Source organism: Chiloscyllium punctatum, chromosome 47 (assembly GCF_047496795.1).
Source record: "Chiloscyllium punctatum isolate Juve2018m chromosome 47, sChiPun1.3, whole genome shotgun sequence".
Taxonomy (NCBI): Eukaryota; Metazoa; Chordata; class Chondrichthyes; order Orectolobiformes; family Hemiscylliidae; genus Chiloscyllium; species Chiloscyllium punctatum.
In genome coordinates this window covers 3,638,866-3,660,346 of record NC_092785.1, presented here as the reverse complement: position 1 = coordinate 3,660,346, position 21,481 = coordinate 3,638,866, and the positions used below count along the sequence as shown (strand labels likewise).

At 58.4% G+C, this 21,481-nt stretch overlaps 1 protein-coding gene across 1 annotated transcript in view; it reads left to right on the top strand.

Moving 5' to 3' along the window:
- Window positions 1-18,046, top strand: part of LOC140468498 (carbonic anhydrase 14-like) — a 55,722-nt gene extending 37,676 nt beyond the window's left edge. Inside the window, exons 2-4 of the mRNA XM_072564577.1 lie at window positions 12,215-12,281; window positions 16,126-16,280; window positions 17,711-18,046. Coding sequence (XP_072420678.1) covers window positions 12,215-12,281; window positions 16,126-16,280; window positions 17,711-17,806 — 318 coding nt within the window. The 3' untranslated portion in view covers window positions 17,807-18,046. The remainder of the gene's footprint in view (window positions 1-12,214; window positions 12,282-16,125; window positions 16,281-17,710) is intronic.
- Window positions 18,047-21,481: the final 3,435 nt, after the last annotated feature.

The window sequence follows — 21,481 nt, the reverse complement described above, 5'->3', positions numbered from 1 at the left end:
TAACCGGGGTCAGTGAGAGAGGTACCGCACTAACCGGGGTCAGAGAGATAGAGATACCGCACTAACCGGGGTCAGTGAGAGAGAGATACCGCACTAACCGGGGTCAGTGAGAGAGCGAGATACCGCACTAACCGGGATCAGTGAGAGAGATACCGCACTAACCGGGGTCAGAGAGAGAGAGAGATACCGCACTAACCGGGGTCAGAGAGAGAGAGAGCGATACCGCACTAACCGGGATCAGTGAGAGAGATACCGCACTAACCGGGGTCAGAGAGAGAGAGAGATACCGCACTAACCGGGATCAGTGAGAGAGATACCGCACTAACCGGGGTCAATGAGAGAGAGAGATACCCCACTAACCGGGGTCAGTGAGATAGAGATACCGCACTAACCGGGGTCAGTGAGAGAGAGATACCGCACTAACCGGGGTCAGTGAGAGAGCGAGATACTGCACTAACCGGGATCGGTGAGAGAGATACCGCACTAACCGGGGTCAGAGAGAGAGAGAGAGATACCGCACTAACCGGGATCAGTGAGAGAGATACCGCACTAACCGGGGTCAGTGAGAGAGAGAGATACCGCACTAACCGGGGTCAGTGAGAGAGAGAGATACCGCACTAACTGGGGTCAGTGAGAGAGAGAGATACCGCACTAACCGGGGTCAGTGAGAGAGAGATACCGCACTAACCGGGGTCAGTGAGAGAGAGAGAGAGAGATACCGCACTAACCGGGGTCAATGAGAGAGATACCGCACTAACCGGGGTCAGTGAGAGAGATACTGCACTAACCGGGGTCAGTGAGAGAGAGATACCGCACTAACCAGGGTCAGTGAGAGAGATACCGCACTAACCGGGGTCAGAGAGAGAGAGAGAGATACCGCACTAACCGGGGTCAGTGAGAGAGAGAGATACCGCACTAACCGGGGTCAGTGAGAGAGAGATACCGCACTAACCGGGGTCAGTCAGAGAGATACCGCACTAACCGGGGTCAGTCAGAGAGATACCGCACGAACCGGGGTCAGTGAGAGAGAGAGAGATACCGCACTAACCGGGGTCAGTGAGAGAGAGAGATACCGCACTAACTGGGGTCAGTGAGAGAGAGAGATACCGCACTAACCGGGGTCAGTGAGAGAGATACCGCACTAACCGGGGTCAGTGAGAGAGGTACCGCACTAACCGGGGTCAGAGAGAGAGATACCGCACTAACTGGGGTCACTGAGAGAGAGAGATACCGCACTAACCGGGGTCAGTGAGAGAGAGAGATACCGCACTAACCAGGGTCAGTGAGAGAGAGAGATACCGCACGAACCGGGGTCAGTGAGACAGAGATACCGCACTAACCGGGGTCAGTGTGAGAGAGATACCGCACTAACCGGGGTCAGTGAGAGAGCGAGATACCGCACTAACCGGGATCAGTGAGAGAGATACCGCACTAACCGGGTTCAGAGAGAGAGAGAGAGATACCGCACTAACCGGGATCAGTGAGAGAGATACCGCACTAACCGCGGTGAGAGAGAGAGAGAGAGATACCGCACTAACCGGGATCAGTGAGAGAGATACCGCACTAACCGGGGTCAGAGAGAGAGAGAGATACCGCACTAACCGGGGTCAGTGAGAGAGAGAGATACCGCACTAACCGGGGTCAGAGAGAGAGATACCGCACTAACCGGGGTCAGTGAGAGAGAGAGATACCGCACTAACCAGGGTCAGTGAGAGAGAGAGATACCGCACTAACCGGGGTCAGTGAGAGAGAGAGAGATACCGCACTAACCGGGGTCAGTGAGAGAGAGAGATACCGCACTCACCGGGGTCAGTGAGAGAGAGATACCGCACTAACCGGGGTCAGTGAGAGAGAGAGATACCGCACTAACCGGGGTCAGTGAGAGAGAGATACCGCACTAACCGGGGTCAGTGAGAGAGAGAGATACCGCACTAACCAGGGTCAGTGAGAGAGAGATACCGCACTAACCGGGGTCAGTGAGAGAGAGAGATACCGCACTAACCAGGGTCAGTGAGAGAGAGAGATACCGCACTAACCGGGGTCAGTGAGACAGAGAGAGATACCGCACTAACCGGGGTCAGTGAGAGAGAGAGATACCGCACTCACCGGGGTCAGTGAGAGAGAGAGATACCGCACTAACCGGGGTCAGTGAGAGAGAGATACCGCACTAACCGGGGTCAGTGAGAGAGATTCCGCACTAACCGGGGTTAGAGAGGTACCGCACTAACCGGGGTCAGAGAGAGAGATACCGCACTAACTGGGGTCAGTGAGAGAGAGAGAGATACCGCACTAACCGGGGTCAGTGAGAGAGATACCGCACTAACCGGGGTCAGTGAGAGAGGTACCGCACTAACCGGGGTCAGAGAGATAGAGATACCGCACTAACCGGGGTCAGTAAGAGAGAGATACCGCACTAACCGGGGTCAGTGAGAGAGCGAGATACCGCACTAACCGGGATCAGTGAGAGAGATACCGCACTAACTGGGGTCAGAGAGAGAGAGAGATACCGCACTAACCGGGGTCAGAGAGAGAGAGAGATACCGCACTAACCGGGATCAGTGAGAGAGATACCGCACTAACCGGGGTCAGAGAGAGAGAGAGATACCACACTAACCGGGATCAGTGAGAGAGATACCGCACTAACCGGGGTCAATGAGAGAGAGAGATACCGCACTAACCGGGGTCAGTGAGATAGAGATACCGCACTAACCGGGGTCAGTGAGAGAGAGATACCGCACTAACCGGGGTCAGTGAGAGAGCGAGATACTGCACTAACCGGGATCAGTGAGAGAGATACCGCACTAACCAGGGTCAGAGAGAGAGAGAGATACCGCACTAACCGGGGTCAGAGAGAGAGAGAGATACCGCACTAACCGGGATCAGTGAGAGAGAGAGATACCGCACTAACCAGGGTCAGTGAGAGAGAGAGAGATACTGCACTAACCGGGATCAGTGAGAGAGATACCGCACTAACCGGGGTCAGTGGAGAGAGATACCGCACTAACTGGGGTCAGTGAGAGAGAGAGATACCGCACTAACCGGGATCAGTGAGAGAGAAACCGCACTAACCGGGGTCAAAGAGAGAGAGATACCGCACTAACCGGGATCAGTGAGAGAGATACCGCACTCACCGGGGTCAGTGGAGAGAGATACCGCACTAACTGGGGTCAGTGAGAGAGAGAGATACCGCACTAACCGGGGTCAGTGAGAGGGAGAGATACCGCACTAGCCGGGGTCAGTGAGAAAGATACCGCACTCACCGTGGTCAGAGAGAGAGAGATACCGCACTCACCGGGGTCAGTGATAGAGGTACCGCACTCACCGGGGTCAGTGAGAGAGATACCGCACTAACCGGGGTCAGTGAGAGAGAGAGATACCGCACTAACCGGGGTCAGTGAGAGAGATACCGCACTAACCGGGGTCAGTGAGAGAGATACTGCATTAACCGGGGTCCGTGAGACAGAGAGATCCCGCACTAACTGGGGTCAGTGAGAGAGATACCGCACTAACCGGGGTCAGAGAGAGAGAGATACCGCACTAACCGGGGTCAGTGAGAGAGATACCGCACTCACCGGGGTCAGTGAGAGAGATACCGCACTAACCGGGGTCAGTGAGAGAGATACCGCACTAACTGGGGTCAGAGAGAGAGAGAGAGATACCGCACTAACCGGGGTCAGTGAGAGAGATATCGCATTCACCGTGGTCAGAGAGAGAGAGATACCGCACTCACCGGGGTCAGTGATAGAGATACCGCACTCACCGGGGTCAGTGAGAGAGAGAGATACCGCACTAACCGGGGTCAGTGAGAGAGATACCGCACTAACCGGGGTCCGTGAGACAGAGAGATACCGCACTAACCGGGGTTAGTGAGAGAGATACCGCACTAACCGGGGTCAGAGAGAGAGAGATACCGCACTAACTGGGGTCAGTGAGAGAGAGAGAGATACCGCACTAACCGGGGTCAGTGAGAGAGAGAGATACCGCACTAACCGGGGTCAGTGAGAGAGAGAGATACTGCACTAACTGGGGTCAGTGAGAGAGATACCGCACTAACCGGGGTCAGTGAGAGAGATACCGCACTAACTGGGGTCAGTGAGAGAGATACCGCACTAACTGGGGTCAGTGAGAGATAGAGATACCGCACTAACCGGGGTCAGTGAGAGAGAGAGATACCGCACTAACCGGGGTCAGAGAGAGAGATACCGCACTAACTGGGGTCAGAGAGAGAGAGAGAGATACCGCACTAACCGGGGTCAGTGAGAGAGAGAGAGATACTGCACTAACCGGGGTCAGAGAGAGAGAGATACCGCACTAACCGGGATCAGTGAAACAGAGATACCGCACTAACCGGGGTCAGTGAGAGAGAGATACCGCTCTAACCGGGGTCAGTGAGAGAGATACCGCACTAACCAGGGTCAGAGAGAGAGATACCGCACTAACCGGGGTCAGAGAGAGAGAGAGAGAGATACCGCACTAACCGGGGTCAGTGAGAGAGAGAGATACCGCACTAACCAGGGTCAGTGAGAGAGGTACCGCACTAACCAGGGTCAGTGAGAGAGAGAGATACCGCACTAACCGGTGTCAGTGAGAGAGAGAGATACCGCACTAACCGAGGTCAGTGAGAGAGAGAGATACCGCACTAACCGGGGTCAGTGAGAGAGAGATACCGCACTAACCGGGATCAGTGAAACAGAGAAACCGCACTAACCGGGGTCAGTGAGAGAGAGATACCGCTCTAACCGGGGTCAGTGAGAGAGATACCGCACTAACCAGGGTCAGAGAGAGAGATACCGCACTAACCGGGGTCAGAGAGAGAGAGAGAGAGAGATACCGCACTAACCGGGGTCAGTGAGAGAGAGAGATACCGCACTAACCAGGGTCAGTGAGAGAGGTACCGCACTAACCAGGGTCAGTGAGAGAGAGAGATACCGCACTAACCGGGGTCAGTGAGAGAGAGAGATACCGCACTAACCGAGGTCAGTGAGAGAGAGAGATACCGCACTAACCAGGGTCAGTGAGAGAGAGAGATACCGCACTAACCAGGGTCAGTGAGAGAGGTACCGCACTAACCAGGGTCAGTGAGAGAGAGAGATACCGCACTCACCGGGGTCAGTGAGAGAGATACATGCACTAACCGAGGTCAGTGAGAGAGAGAGAGAGATACCGCACTAACCGGGGTCAGTGAGAGAGAGAGATACCGCACTCACCGGGGTCAGTGAGAGAGAGATACCGCACGAACCGGGGTCATTGAGAGAGATACCGCACTAACCGGGGTCAGTGAGAGAGAGAGATACCGCACTAACCGGGGTCAGTGAGAGAGAGATACCGCACGAACCGGGGTCATTGAGAGAGATACCGCACTAACCGGGGTCAGTCAGAGAGATACCGCACGAACCGGGGCCAGTGAGAGAGAGAGAGATACCGCACTAACCGGGGTCAGTGAGAGAGATACCGCATTAACCAGGGTCAGTGAGAGAGAGAGATACCGCACTAACCGGGGTCAGTGAGAGAGAGAGAGATACCGCACTAACCGGGGTCAGTGAGAGAGAGAGATACCGCACTAACCGGGGTCAGAGAGAGAGAGATACCGCACTCACCGGGGTCAGTGAGAGAGAGAGATACCGCACTAACCGGGGTCAGTGAGAGAGAGATACCGCACTAACCGGGGTCATTGAGAGAGATACCGCACTAACCGGGGTCAGTCAGAGAGATACCGCACGAACCGGGGTCAGTGAGAGAGAGAGAGATACCGCACTAACCAGGGTCAGTGAGAGAGGTACCGCACTAACTGGGGTCAGTGAGAGAGAGAGATACCGCACTAACTGGGGTCAGAGAGAGAGATACCGCACTAACTGGGGTCAGTGAGAGAGAGAGATACCACACTAACCGGGGTCAGTGAGAGAGATACCGCACTAACCGGGGTCAGTGAGAGAGGTACCGCACTATCCGGGGTCAGAGAGAGAGATACCGCACTAACTGGGGTCAGTGAGAGAGAGAGATACCGCACTAACCGGGGTCAGTGAGAGAGATACCGCACTAACTGGGGTCAGTGAGAGAGAGTGATACCGCACTAACCGGGGTCAGTGAGAGAGATACCGCACTAACCGGGGTCAGTGAGAGAGAGATACCGCACTAACCGGGGTCAGTGAGAGAGCGAGATACCGCACTAACCGGGATCAGTGAGAGAGATACCGCACTAACCGGGGTCAGAGAGAGAGAGAGATACTGCACTAACCGGGATCTGTGAGAGAGATACCGCACTAACCGGGGTCAGTGAGAGAGAGATACCGCACTAACCGGGATCAGTGAGAGAGAGAGATACCGCACTAACCAGGGTCAGTGAGAGAGAGAGAGATACTGCACTAACCGGGATCAGTGAGAGAGATACCGCACTAACCGGGATCAGTGAGAGAGAAACCGCACTAACCGGGGTCAAAGAGAGAGAGATACCGCACTAACCGGGATCAGTGAGAGAGATACCGCACTAACTGGGGTCAGTGAGAGAGAGAGATACCGCACTAACCGGGGTCAGTGAGAGGGAGAGATACCGCACTAGCCGGGGTCAGTGAGAGAGATACCGCACTAACCGGGGTCAGTGAGAGAGATACCGCACTCACCGTGGTCAGAGAGAGAGAGATACCGCACTCACCGGGGTCAGTGATAGAGATACCGCACTAACCGGGGTCAGTGAGAGAGATACCGCACTCACCGTGGTCAGAGAGAGAGAGATACCGCACTCACCGGGGTCAGTGATAGAGATACCGCACTCACCGGGGTCAGTGAGAGAGATACCGCACTAACCGGGGTCAGTGAGAGAGAGAGATACCGCACTAACCGGGGTCAGTGAGAGAGATACCGCACTAACCGGGGTCAGTGAGAGAGATACTGCACTAACCGGGGTCCGTGAGACAGAGAGATACCGCACTAACCGGGGTCAGTGAGAGAGAGAGATACCGCACTAACCGGGGTCAGTGAGAGAGAGAGATACCGCACTAACTGGGGTCAGTGAGAGAGATACCGCAGTAACCGGGGTCAGTGAGAGAGAGAGATACCGCACTAACCGGGGTCAGTGAGAGAGATACCGCACTAACCGGGGTCAGTGAGAGAGATACTGCACTAACCGGGGTCCGTGAGACAGAGAGATACCACACTAACCAGGGTCAGTGAGAGAGAGAGGGATACCGCACTAACCGGGATCAGTGAGAGAGAGAGATACCGCACTAACCGGGGTCAGTGAGAGAGAGAGGGATACCGCACTAACCGGGGTCAGTGTGAGAGATACCGCACTAACCGGGGTCAGTGAGAGAGATACCGCACTAACCGGGGTCAGAGAGAGAGAGATACCGCACTAACTGGGGTCAGTGAGAGAGATACCGCACTAACCAGGGTCAGTGAGAGAGAGAGATACCGCACTAACCGGGGTCAGTGAGAGAGAGAGATACCGCACTAACCGGGGTCAGAGAGAGAGAGAGAGATACCGCACTAACCGGGGTTAGTGAGAGAGATACCGCACTAACCGGGGTCAGAGAGAGAGAGAGAGATACCGCACTAACCGGGGTCAGTGAGAGAGATACCGCACTAACCGGGGTCAGTGAGAGAGATACCGCACTAACTGGGGTCAGTGAGAGATAGAGATACCGCACTAACTGGGGTCAGAGAGAGAGAGAGAGATACCGCACTAACCGGGGTCAGAGAGAGAGAGAGAGATACCGCACTAACCGGGGTTAGTGAGAGAGATACCGCACTAACCGGGGTCAGTGAGAGAGATATCGCATTCACCGTGGTCAGAGACAGAGAGATACCGCACTCACCGGGGTCAGTGAGAGAGAGAGATACCGCACTAACCGGGGTCAGTGAGAGAGATACCGCACTAACCGGGGTCCGTGAGACAGAGAGATACCGCACTAACCGGGGTTAGTGAGAGAGATACCGCACTAACCGGGGTCAGAGAGAGAGAGATACCGCACTAACTGGGGTCAGTGAGAGAGAGAGAGATACCGCACTAACTGGGGTCAGTGAGAGAGAGAGAGATACCGCACTAACCGGGGTCAGTGAGAGAGAGAGATACCGCACTAACCGGGGTCAGTGAGAGAGAGAGATACTGCACTAACTGGGGTCAGTGAGAGAGATACCGCACTAACCGGGGTCAGTGAGAGAGATACCGCACTAACTGGGGTCAGTGAGAGAGATACCGCACTAACCGGGGTCAGTGAGAGATAGAGATACCGCACTAACCGGGGTCAGTGAGAGAGAGAGATACCGCACTAACCGGGGTCAGAGAGAGAGATACCGCACTAACTGGGGTCAGAGAGAGAGAGAGAGATACCGCACTAACCGGGGTCAGTGAGAGAGAGAGAGATACTGCACTAACCGGGGTCAGAGAGAGAGAGATACCGCACTAACCGGGATCAGTGAAACAGAGATACCATACTAACCGGGGTCAGTGAGAGAGAGATACCGCTCTAACCGGGGTCAGTGAGAGAGATACCGCACTAACCAGGGTCAGAGAGAGAGATACCGCACTAACCGGGGTCAGAGAGAGAGAGAGAGAGAGATACCGCACTAACCGGGGTCAGTGAGAGAGAGAGATACCGCACGAACCAGGGTCAGTGAGAGAGGTACCGCACTAACCAGGGTCAGTGAGAGAGAGAGATACCGCACTAACCGGGGTCAGTGAGAGAGAGAGATACCGCACTAACCGAGGTCAGTGAGAGAGAGAGATACCGCACTAACCGGGGTCAGTGAGAGAGATACCGCACTAACCGGGATCAGTGAAACAGAGATACCGCACTAACCGGGGTCAGTGAGAGAGAGATACCGCTCTAACCGGGGTCAGTGAGAGAGATACCGCACTAACCAGGGTCAGAGAGAGAGATACCGCACTAACCGGGGTCAGAGAGAGAGAGAGAGAGATACCGCACTAACCGGGGTCAGTGAGAGAGAGAGATACCGCACTAACCAGGGTCAGTGAGAGAGGTACCGCACTAACCAGGGTCAGTGAGAGAGAGAGATACCGCACTAACCGGGGTCAGTGAGAGAGAGAGATACCGCACTAACCGAGGTCAGTGAGAGAGAGAGATACCGCACTAACCAGGGTCAGTGAGAGAGAGAGATACCGCACTAACCAGGGTCAGTGAGAGAGGTACCGCACTAACCAGGGTCAGTGAGAGAGAGAGATACCGCACTCACCGGGGTCAGTGAGAGAGATACATGCACTAACCGAGGTCAGTGAGAGAGAGAGAGAGATACCGCACTAACCGGGGTCAGTGAGAGAGAGAGATACCGCACTCACCGGGGTCAGTGAGAGAGAGATACCGCACGAACCGGGGTCATTGAGAGAGATACCGCACTAACCGGGGTCAGTGAGAGAGAGAGATACCGCACTAACCGGGGTCAGTGAGAGAGAGATACCGCACGAACCGGGGTCATTGAGAGAGATACCGCACTAACCGGGGTCAGTCAGAGAGATACCGCACGAACCGGGGCCAGTGAGAGAGAGAGAGATACCGCACTAACCGGGGTCAGTGAGAGAGATACCGCATTAACCAGGGTCAGTGAGAGAGAGAGATACCGCACTAACCGGGGTCAGTGAGAGAGAGAGAGATACCGCACTAACCGGGGTCAGTGAGAGAGAGAGATACCGCACTAACCGGGGTCAGAGAGAGAGAGATACCGCACTCACCGGGGTCAGTGAGAGAGAGAGATACCGCACTAACCGGGGTCAGTGAGAGAGAGATACCGCACTAACCGGGGTCATTGAGAGAGATACCGCACTAACCGGGGTCAGTCAGAGAGATACCGCACGAACCGGGGTCAGTGAGAGAGAGAGAGATACCGCACTAACCAGGGTCAGTGAGAGAGGTACCGCACTAACTGGGGTCAGTGAGAGAGAGAGATACCGCACTAACTGGGGTCAGAGAGAGAGATACCGCACTAACTGGGGTCAGTGAGAGAGAGAGATACCACACTAACCGGGGTCAGTGAGAGAGATACCGCACTAACCGGGGTCAGTGAGAGAGGTACCGCACTAACCGGGGTCAGAGAGAGAGATACCGCACTAACTGGGGTCAGTGAGAGAGAGAGATACCGCACTAACCGGGGTCAGTGAGAGAGATACCGCACTAACTGGGGTCAGTGAGAGAGAGTGATACCGCACTAACCGGGGTCAGTGAGAGAGATACCGCACTAACCGGGGTCAGTGAGAGAGAGATACCGCACTAACCGGGGTCAGTGAGAGAGCGAGATACCGCACTAACCGGGATCAGTGAGAGAGATACCGCACTAACCGGGGTCAGAGAGAGAGAGAGATACTGCACTAACCGGGATCTGTGAGAGAGATACCGCACTAACCGGGGTCAGTGAGAGAGAGATACCGCACTAACCGGGATCAGTGAGAGAGAGAGATACCGCACTAACCAGGGTCAGTGAGAGAGAGAGAGATACTGCACTAACCGGGATCAGTGAGAGAGATACCGCACTAACCGGGATCAGTGAGAGAGAAACCGCACTAACCGGGGTCAAAGAGAGAGAGATACCGCACTAACCGGGATCAGTGAGAGAGATACCGCACTAACTGGGGTCAGTGAGAGAGAGAGATACCGCACTAACCGGGGTCAGTGAGAGAGATACCGCACTAACCGGGGTCAGTGAGAGAGATACCGCACTCACCGTGGTCAGAGAGAGAGAGATACCGCACTCACCGGGGTCAGTGATAGAGATACCGCACTAACCGGGGTCAGTGAGAGAGATACCGCACTCACCGTGGTCAGAGAGAGAGAGATACCGCACTCACCGGGGTCAGTGATAGAGATACCGCACTCACCGGGGTCAGTGAGAGAGATACCGCACTAACCGGGGTCAGTGAGAGAGAGAGATACCGCACTAACCGGGGTCAGTGAGAGAGAGAGATACCGCACTAACTGGGGTCAGTGAGAGAGATACCGCAGTAACCGGGGTCAGTGAGAGAGAGAGATACCACACTAACCGGGGTCAGTGAGAGAGATACCGCACTAACCGGGGTCAGTGAGAGAGATACTGCACTAACCGGGGTCCGTGAGACAGAGAGATACCACACTAACCAGGGTCAGTGAGAGAGAGAGGGATACCGCACTAACCGGGATCAGTGAGAGAGAGAGATACCGCACTAACCGGGGTCAGTGAGAGAGAGAGGGATACCGCACTAACCGGGGTCAGTGTGAGAGATACCGCACTAACCGGGGTCAGTGAGAGAGATACCGCACTAACCGGGGTCAGAGAGAGAGAGATACCGCACTAACTGGGGTCAGTGAGAGAGAGAGATACCGCACTAACCGGGGTCAGTGAGAGAGAGAGATACTGCACTAACTGGGGTCAGTGAGAGAGAGAGATACCGCACTAACCGGGGTCAGTGAGAGAGATACCGCACTAACCGGGGTCAGTGAGAGAGAGATACCGCACTAACCGGGGTCAGAGAGAGAGAGAGAGATACCGCACTAACCGGGGTCAGTGAGAGAGATACCGCACTAACCGGGGTCAGTGAGAGAGATACCGCACTAACTGGGGTCAGTGAGAGATAGAGATACCGCACTAACTGGGGTCAGAGAGAGAGAGAGAGATACCGCACTAACCGGGGTCAGAGAGAGAGAGAGAGATACCGCACTAACCGGGGTTAGTGAGAGAGATACCGCACTAACCGGGGTCAGTGAGAGAGAGAGATTCCGCACTAACCAGGGTCAGTGAGAGAGGTACCGCACTAACCAGGGTCAGTGAGAGAGAGAGATACCGCACTAACCGGGGTCAGTGAGAGAGATTCCGCACTAACCGAGGTTAGTGAGAGAGATACCGCACTAACCGGGGTCAGTGAGAGAGATACCGCACGAACCGGGGTCAGTGAGAGAGAGAGATACCGCACTAACCGGGGTCAGTGAGAGAGAGAGAGATACCGCACTAACCGGGGTCAGTGAGCAAGAGAGATACCGCACTAACCGGGGTTAGTGAGAGAGATACCGCACTAACCGGGGTTAGTGAGAGAGATACCGCACTAACCGGGGTCAGTGAGAGAGATACCGCACTAACCGGGGTTAGTGAGAGAGATACCGCACTAACCGGGGTCAGTGGGAGAGAGAGATACCGCACTAACTGGGGTCAGTGAGAGAGATACCGCACTAACCGGGGTTAGTGAGAGAGATACCGCACTAACCGGGGTGTGACTGTTCTCCCCTTCACTCTGTTCCAGGTCACATCCACGTCGAATCCTGCCCTCGATCCAATTGTAAAAACGCTCCCTCATGTGCGATTTAAGGGTAGGTCACTGTGCCATATGCTACAATCCCACACTGACCCATATCCTACAATCCCTCACTGACCCATATCCCAGAATCCCACACTGACCCAGATCCCTCAGTCCCACACTGACCCAGATCCCTCAGTCCCACACTGACCCAGATCCCTCAGTCCCACACTGACCCAGATCCCCCAGTCCCACACTTACCCATATCCTACAATCCCACACTGACCCATATCCTACAATCCCTCACTGACCCATATCCCAGAATCCCACACTGACCCATATCCCTCAATTCCACACTGACCAATATCAGTCAGTCCCACACTGACCATAAATCCCTCACTCCCACACTGACCCATATCCCAGAATCCCACATTGTCCCATACCCCACAGTCCCGCACTGACCCATATCCCTCAATCCCACATTGTCCCATACCCCACAGTCCCGCACTGACCCATATCCCTCAATCCCACACTGACCCATATCCCACAATCCCACACTGACCCATATCCCTCAGTCCCACACTGACCCATATCCCTCAGTCCCACACTGACCCAGATCCCTCAGTCCCACACTGACCCAGATCCCCCAGTCCCACACTGACCCATATCCCACAATCCCACACTGACCTATATCCCCCAGTCCCACACTGACCCATATCCCACAATCCCACACTGACGCCTATCCCTCACTCCCACACTGACCCATATCCCTCAATCCCACATTGTCCCATACCCCACAGTCCCGCACTGACCCATATCCCTCAATCCCACACTGACCCAGATCCCACAATCCCACACTGACCCAGATCCCTCAGTCCCACACTGACCCAGATCCCTCAGTCCCACACTGACCCAGATCCCTCAGTCCCACACTGACCCAGATCCCTCAGTCCCACACTGACCCAGATCCCTCAGTCCCACACTGACCCAGATCCCCCAGTCCCACACTGACCCATATCCCACAATCCCACACTGACCCATATCCCTCAATCCCAAACTCACCCCTATCCCTCAATCCCACACTGACCCATATCCCTCAATCCGACACTGACCCATATAACCCAGTCCCATATTCACCCATATCCCTCAGTCCCACACAGACCCATACCCCACAATCCCATACTGACCCATATCCCACAATACCACACTGGCCAATATCCCACAATCCCACACTGACCCAAATCCCTCACTCCCACACTGACCCATATCCCTCACTCCCACACTGACCCATATCCCTCACTCCCACACTGACCCATATTCCTCACTCCCACACTGACCCATATCCCACAGTCCCATGCTGACACATATCCCTCAATCCCACACTGACCCATGTCCCACAATTCCACACTGACGTCTATCCCTCAGTCCCACACTGACCCATATCCCTCAAGCCCACACTGACCCATATCCCTCAATCCCACACTGACCCATATCCCTCAATCCCACACTCACCCAGATCCCTCAGTCCCACACTGACCCATATCCCTCAGTCCCACACTGACCCAAATCCCTCAGTCCCACACTGACCAATATTCCTCAATCCCACACTCACCCATATCCCACAGTCTCACACTGACCAATATTCCTCAATCCCACACTGACCCATATCCCTCAATCCAACACACACCCCATATCCCACAGTCCCATGCTGACACATATCCCTCAATCCCACACTGACCCATGTCCCACAATTCCACACTGATGTCTATCCCTCAGTCCCACACTGAACCATATCCCTCAAGCCCACACTGACCCATATCCCCCAGTCCCATACTGACCCATATCCCCCAGTCCCATACTGACCCATATCCCCCAGTCTCACACTGACCAATATTCCTCAATCCCACACTGACCATTATCCCTCAATCCCACAGTGACCCATACCCCACAATCCCACAGTGACCCATATCCCACAATCCCACAGTGACCCATATCTCCAGTCCCACACTGATCCATATCCCCCAGTCCGACAATGACCCATATCCCACAATCCCACACTCACCCATATCCCAGAATCCCACACTGACCCATATCCCTCACTCCCACACTGACCCATAGCTCACAATCCCACACTGACCCATATCCCTCTGTACCACCCTGACCCATATTCCCATGACCCACATTGACCCATATCCCTCACTCCCACACTGACCCATATCCCTCAATCCCACACACACCCTTATCCCGGTCCCACACTGACCGATATCCCTCACTCCTATACTTTAACATATCCCTCAATCCCACACTGATCCATATTCCTCAATCCCACACTGACCCATATCCCTCAATCCCACACTGACCCATATCTCACAATCCCACACTGACCCATATCCCTCAATCCCTCACTGACCCATATCCCTCACTCCCACACTGACCCATATCCCACAATCCCACACTGACCCATATCCCTCAATCCCACACTCACCCAGATCCCTCAGTCCCACACTGACCCATATCCCTCACTCCCACACTGACCCAAATCCCTCAGTCCCACACTGACCAATATTCCTCAATCCCACACTCACCCATATCCCACAGTCTCACACTGACCCATATTCCTCAATCCCACACTGACGCATATCCCTCAATCCAACACACAACCATATCCCACAGTCGCATGCTGACACATATCCCTCAATCCCACACTGACCCATGTCCCACAATTCCACACTGACGTCTATCCCTCAGTCCCACACTGACCCATATCCCTCAAGCCCACACTGACCCATATCCCTCAAGGCCACTCTGACCCATATCCCTCAGTCCCACACTGACCCATATCCCCCAGTCCCATACTGACCCATATCCCCCAGTCTCACACTGACCAATATTCCTCAATCCCACACTGACCATTATCCCTCAATCCCACACTGACCATTATCCCTCAATCCCACACTGACCATTATCCCTCAATCCCACAGTGACCCATATCCCACAATCCCACAGTGACCCATATCCCCAGTCCCACACTGATCCATATCCCCCAGTCTGACAATGACCCATATCCCACAATCCCACACTCACCCATATCCCAGAATCCCACACTCACCCATATCCCAGAATCCCACACTGACCCATATCCCTCAAACACACACTGAACCATATCCCTCAATCCCACACTGACCCATATCCCTCAGTCCCACACTGACCCATATCCCTCTGTCCCACACTGACCCATATCCCTCTGTCCCACACTGACCCATATTCCCATGACCCACACTGACCCATATCCCTCACTCCCACACTGACCCACATTCCTCAATCCCACACTCACCCATATCCCTCAATCCCACACACACCCTTATCCCGGTCCCACACTGACCGATATCCCTCACTCCTATACTTTAACATATCCCTCAATCTCACACTGATCCATATTCCTCAATCCCACACTGACCCATATCTCACAATCCCACACTGACCAATATCCCTCAATCCCTCACTGACCCATATCCCTCACTCCCACACTGACCCATAACCCTCAATCCCTCAATCAACCATACCCCAGACTGACGCATATCCCTCACTCCCACACTGACCCATATCCCTCAATCCCACACTCAACCATACCCCAGACTGACGCATATCCCTCAATACCACACTGACCCATATCCCCCCCCCCCCCCCCCCCCCCCCCCCCCCCCCCCCCCCCCCCCCCCCCCCCCCCCCCCCCCCCCCCCCCCCCCCCCTCCCCCCCCCCCCCCCCCCCCCCCCCCTCCCCAGACTGACCCATATCCCTCACTCCCACACTGACCCATATTCCTCACTCCCACCTTCCGCCAGTCTCCCGGAGCCTTTTAAAGCGAGGATTCGGAGTTAATTCCGTATTTCTGTTTCTCCCGCCCCCCCACCCCAAGGGCAGAGACGGACTGTTGCCTTAAACCTGGATAAGATCATTCCTTGGAAACTCTGTCCGTTCTATCGGTATGAGGGATCCCTCACAACCCCGCCCTGTACGGAGAATGTCATCTGGACAGTGATCGAACGGCCCAGCTCGATGAGTGTCTCACAGGTACAGGACCATCAGCAGGACTGTGTACCCACACTCACAACCGGCCCACAGCACTGACCCTCCGACAGGGCCCACACCCTCAGCACTGACCCTCCGACAGGGCCCACACCCTCAGCACTGACCCTCCGACAGGGCCCACTCCCTCAGCACTGACCCTCCGACAGGGCCCACTCCCTCAGCACTGACCCTCCGACAGGGCCCACTCCCTCAGCACTGACCCCCCGACAGGGCCCACTCCCTCAGCACTGACCCCTCCGACAGTGCCCACTCCCTCAGCACTGACCCTCTGACAGTGCCCTCTCCCTCAGCACTGACCCTCCGACAGGGCCCACTCCCTCAGCACTGACCCTCCGACAGTGCCCACTCCCTCAGCACTGACCCTCCGACAGTGCCCACTCCCTCAGCACTGACCCTCCGACAGGGCACACTCCCTCAGCACTGACCCTCCGACAGTGCCCACTCCCTCAGCACTGACCCTCCGACAGGGCCCACTCCCTCAGCACTGACCCTCCGACAGTGCCCACTCCCTCAGCACTGACCCTCCGACAGTGCCCACTCCCTCAGCACTGACCCTCCGACAGTGCGGCACTCCCTCAACACTGACCCTCCGACAGTGCGGCACTCCCTCAACACTGACCCTCCGACAGTGCCCACTCCCTCAGCACTGACCCTTCGACAGTGCCCACTCCCTCAGCACTGACCCTTCGACAGTGCCCACTCCCTCCGCACTGACCCTCCTACAGTGCCCACTCCCTCAGCACTGACCCTCCTACAGTGCCCACTCCCTCAGCACTGACCCTCCGACAGTGCCCACTCCCTCAGCACTGACCCTCCGACAGTGCGGCACTCCCTCAACACTGACCCTCCGACAGTGCGGCACTCCCTCAGCACTGACCCTCCGACAATGCAGCACTCGCTCAGCACTGACCCTCCGACAGTGCGGCACTCCCTCAGCACTGACCCTCCGACAGTGCCCACTCCCTCAGCACTGACCCTCCGACAGTGCGAAACGCCCTCAGCACTGACCCTCCGACAGTGCGGCACTCCCTCAGCACTGACCCTCGCTCAGTGCCCACTCCCTCAGCACTGACCCTCAGACAGTGCGAAACGCCCTCAGCACTGACCCTCCGACAGTGCGGCACTCCCTCAGCACTGACCCTCGCTCAGTGCCCACTCCCTCAGCACTGACCCTCAGACATTGCCCACTCCCTCAGCACTGACCCTCCGACAGCGCCCTCTCCCTCAGCACTGACCCTCTGACAGCGCCCTCTCCCTCAGCACTGACCCTCCGACAGTGCCCTCTCCCTCAGCACTGACCCTCCGACAGGGCCGACTCCCTCAGCACTGACCCTCCGACAGTGCCCACTCCCTCAGCACTGACCCTCCGAATGCTCTGTAACGATTGTTCCTGTCTGTTCCCTGTTTGACAGTACAAGGTGTTTGTGAAATCCCTGAGTTGGGACTATAACACGTTCCGGCCGGTGCAGCCCTTGAACCGGCGCAAGGTGACCTACTGCAAGGGCTGACCTCTGAGGCTGCACTCTGACCCTCCGACCCCCTCTCAGCATGACCTGGCTGACGGATGTATTGACGCGGCGTTGCAACCGACTGCTCAATAACCCCCACCTTCGGAAAAGATGACCACGCCTCGTAATCCGCGGGCGGGTGAGGGGACAGAGATCTCCGAAATCCCACGATTTGACGGGAGATAACATCAGTTTGTTCGTGAACAGGCAAAGGGACCATTAAACGACAAATCCTGACCACTCTTGAGTCTCCCCTGTGTTTCGTGTTTGCTATCCCCGTCCAGCTGGTGAACAATGTCCTGTTCCAATAAAACCCCCGCGTGAAGGGGTCAGCAACTTCATTCCAAACCCAGCCAGACGCTGCCACCTCCCGTGCAGCCCTCCTCTCGGATAGAGATCTCCCTGGGCCGGCTTCCAGCAGTTACTGGGATTCATACGGCAGTCTCTCTCTCTCTCTCTCTTTCTCTTGTTCCCTCTCTCTCACCCCCTTCCCCCCCCTCTCTCTCTCATTCCCGCCATCTCACCCGAATTCCCTCTCCCTCTCTCTCTCTCTCTCACACACACATCCCCCATTCCCCCCCCTCCACTCACCCCCATTCCCCCCCTCTCTCTCTCTCACCCCCATTCCCCTCCCTCTCTCTCTCACCCCCACTCCCCCCCCACTCACCCCTCCCCACCCCCATTCCCCCCTCTCTCTCCCACCCCCATCCCCCCTCTCTCTCCCACCCCCATTCCCCCCTCTCTCTCCCACCCCCATTCCCCCCTCTCTCTCCCACCCCCATTCCCCCCTCTCTCACCCCACCCCCATTCCCCCCACTCTCTCCCACCCCCATTCCCCCCTCACTCTCACCCCCATTCCCCCTCTCTCTCTCTCACCCCCCATTCCCCCCCCCTCTCTCCCCCTCACCCCCATTCCCCCCTCTCTCCCTCTCTCTCCCTCTCACCCCCATTCCCCCCCTCTCTCTCTCACCCCCCATCCCCCCCCACCCACTCACCCCCCATCCCCCCCACCCCCTCACCCCCCATACCCCCCCACTCCCTCTCTCTCCCTCTCACCCCCATTCCCCCCCCCTCTCTCTCACACCCCCCATTCTTCCCCCACTCCTCTCACCCCCATTCCCCCCCTCCCTCTCACCCCCATTCCCCCCCTCCCTCTCACCCCCCCCATTCCTCCCCTCCCTCTCACCCCCCATTCCCCCCCCTCACTCTCTCCCTCTCACCCCCATTCCCCCCCCTCACTCTCACCCCCATTCTTCCCCTCTCTCTCTCTCTCCCTCTCACCCCAATCCCCCCTCTCTCTCACCCCCATCCTCCCCCCCTCTCTCACACCCCCCATTCCCCCCTCTCCCTCTCCCCCCCCATTCCCCCCCTCTCCCCTCTCACCCCCCATTCCCCCCCTCTCTCTCTCACCCCCCATCCCCCCCTCCCCTCTCACCCCCCAACCCCCCCCTCCCACTCACCCCCCATTCCCCCCTCTCCCTCACACCCCCCATCCCCCCCCCTCTCACTCTCCCCCTCACCCACCCCCATTCCCCCCCTCTCCTCTCTCACCCCCCATCTTCCCCTCTCTCTCTCTCTCACCCTCTCACCCCCATTCCCCCCCCTCTCCCTCACACCCCCATTCTCCCCTCTCACTCCACCCCCATTCTTCCCCTCTATCTCTCTCTCTCTCTCACCCCCCATTCCCCCCCTCTCCCTCACACCCCCCATCCCCCCAACCCCCCCCCACCCCCCCACCCCCACCCCCCACCCCACCCCCCCCCCCCAACCCCCCCCCACCACCCCCCCCCCCCCACCCCCCCCCCCACCCCCAACCCCCCCCACCCCCCCACCCCCCCCCCCCCCACACCCCACCCCACCCCCCACCCCCACCCCCCCCTCCCCCCCCCACCCCCCAACCCCCCCCCACCCCCCCACACACCCCCACTCCCCCCCCCCCCACCCCACACCCCCAACCCCCCCCCCCCCCCACCCCCCCATCCCCCCCCCCCCCCCACACCCCCACCCCCCCCCACCCCCCACCCCCACCCCCCCCCCCACCCCCACACCCCCACCCCCCCCCACCCCCACCCCCCCAACCCCCCCCCCCACCCCCACCCCCATCCCCCCCCCACCCCCACCCCCAACCCCCCCCACCCCTCACCCACACCCACCCCCCCACCCCCACACACCCCCATCCCCCCCTCACCCCACACCCCCCCATCCCCCCTCCACCCCACTCACACCCCCAACCCCCCCCACTCCTCTCACCCCCATCCCCCCCCCCCCAACCCCCCACCCCCCACACCCCCCCACCCACTCACCCCCATCCCCCCCTCACCCTCTCACCCCCCATCCCCCCCCACCCCCCTCACCCCCATCCCCCCACCTCCCCCTCTCACCCCCATCCCCCCACCCCACCCCCATCCCCCCACCCCACACCCCCCACCCCCCCCCCACACACACACCCCCACCCCCCCACCCCCTCCACACCCCCCCAACCCCCACACCCTCACCCCCCAACCCCCCCACCCACACCCCCCAACCCCCCCCACACCACCCCCCCCCACCCCACCCCCACACCCCCCCACCCCCCACACACACCCCCCAACCCCCACACCCCTCACACCCCCACCCCCCACCCCCCACCCCCCCCCCCACACCCCCCCCCCACACCCCCCACCCCCCCACACCCCCCCCACACCACACACCCAACCCCCCCCCCTCACACCCCCCCCCCCACTCCCCCCACCCCCACACCCCCCCACCCCCCACCCCACACCCCCACCCCCCCCCACCTCACACTCACCCCCCAACCCCCCCACCCACACTCCACCCCCCAACCCCCCACTCACTCTCACACCCCCCAATCCCCCCCCCACCACCCTCACACCACCCCCCAACCCCCCCTCACCCTCCTCACCCCCCATCCCCCACCTCTCCTCTCACCCCCCCATCCCCCCCTCCTCACCTCTCACCCCCCAACCCCCCTCACTCCCACACCCCCCAACCCCCCCCCACCACACCCCCCCATCCCCCCACCACTCCCCCCCACCCCCATTCCCCCCCTCCTCTCTCTCTCACCCCCATCCCCCCCACTCCTCCCACCCTCACCCCCATCCCCCCCACCCACACCCCCCCCCAACCCCCTCACCCCCCCCACCCCTCACCCCCCAACCCCCCCCCCCACACACACACCCCCCCCCCCCCTCCCACCCCCCACACCCCCAACCCCCCCCACCCCCCCACACACCCCCCATCCCCCCCCCACTCCCCCACCCCCCACACCCCCCACCCCCCCCCCCCATCCCCCTCCACTCACCTCACCCCCAACCCCCCCCCACCCCTCACACCCCCCAACCCCCCCCCCCCCCACACCCCCCATCCCCCCCCCACCCCCATCCCCCCCCTCTCCCCTCTCACCCTCATTCCCCCTCTATCTCTCTCACCCCCATCCCCCCACCACACTCTCACACCCCCATCCCCCCTCCCACCCCACTCACCCCCATCCCCCCCTCACTCCCTCACACCCCCATCCCCCCCCTCCACACACCCTCACCCCCCATCCCCCCCTCTCCTCTCACCCCCATCCCCCCACCCTCACACACACCCCCCTCCCCCCCTCACCCCTCACCCCCCCATCCCCCCTCCCACCCCCTCTCACCCCCCACCCCCCTCCACACACACACCCCCCCA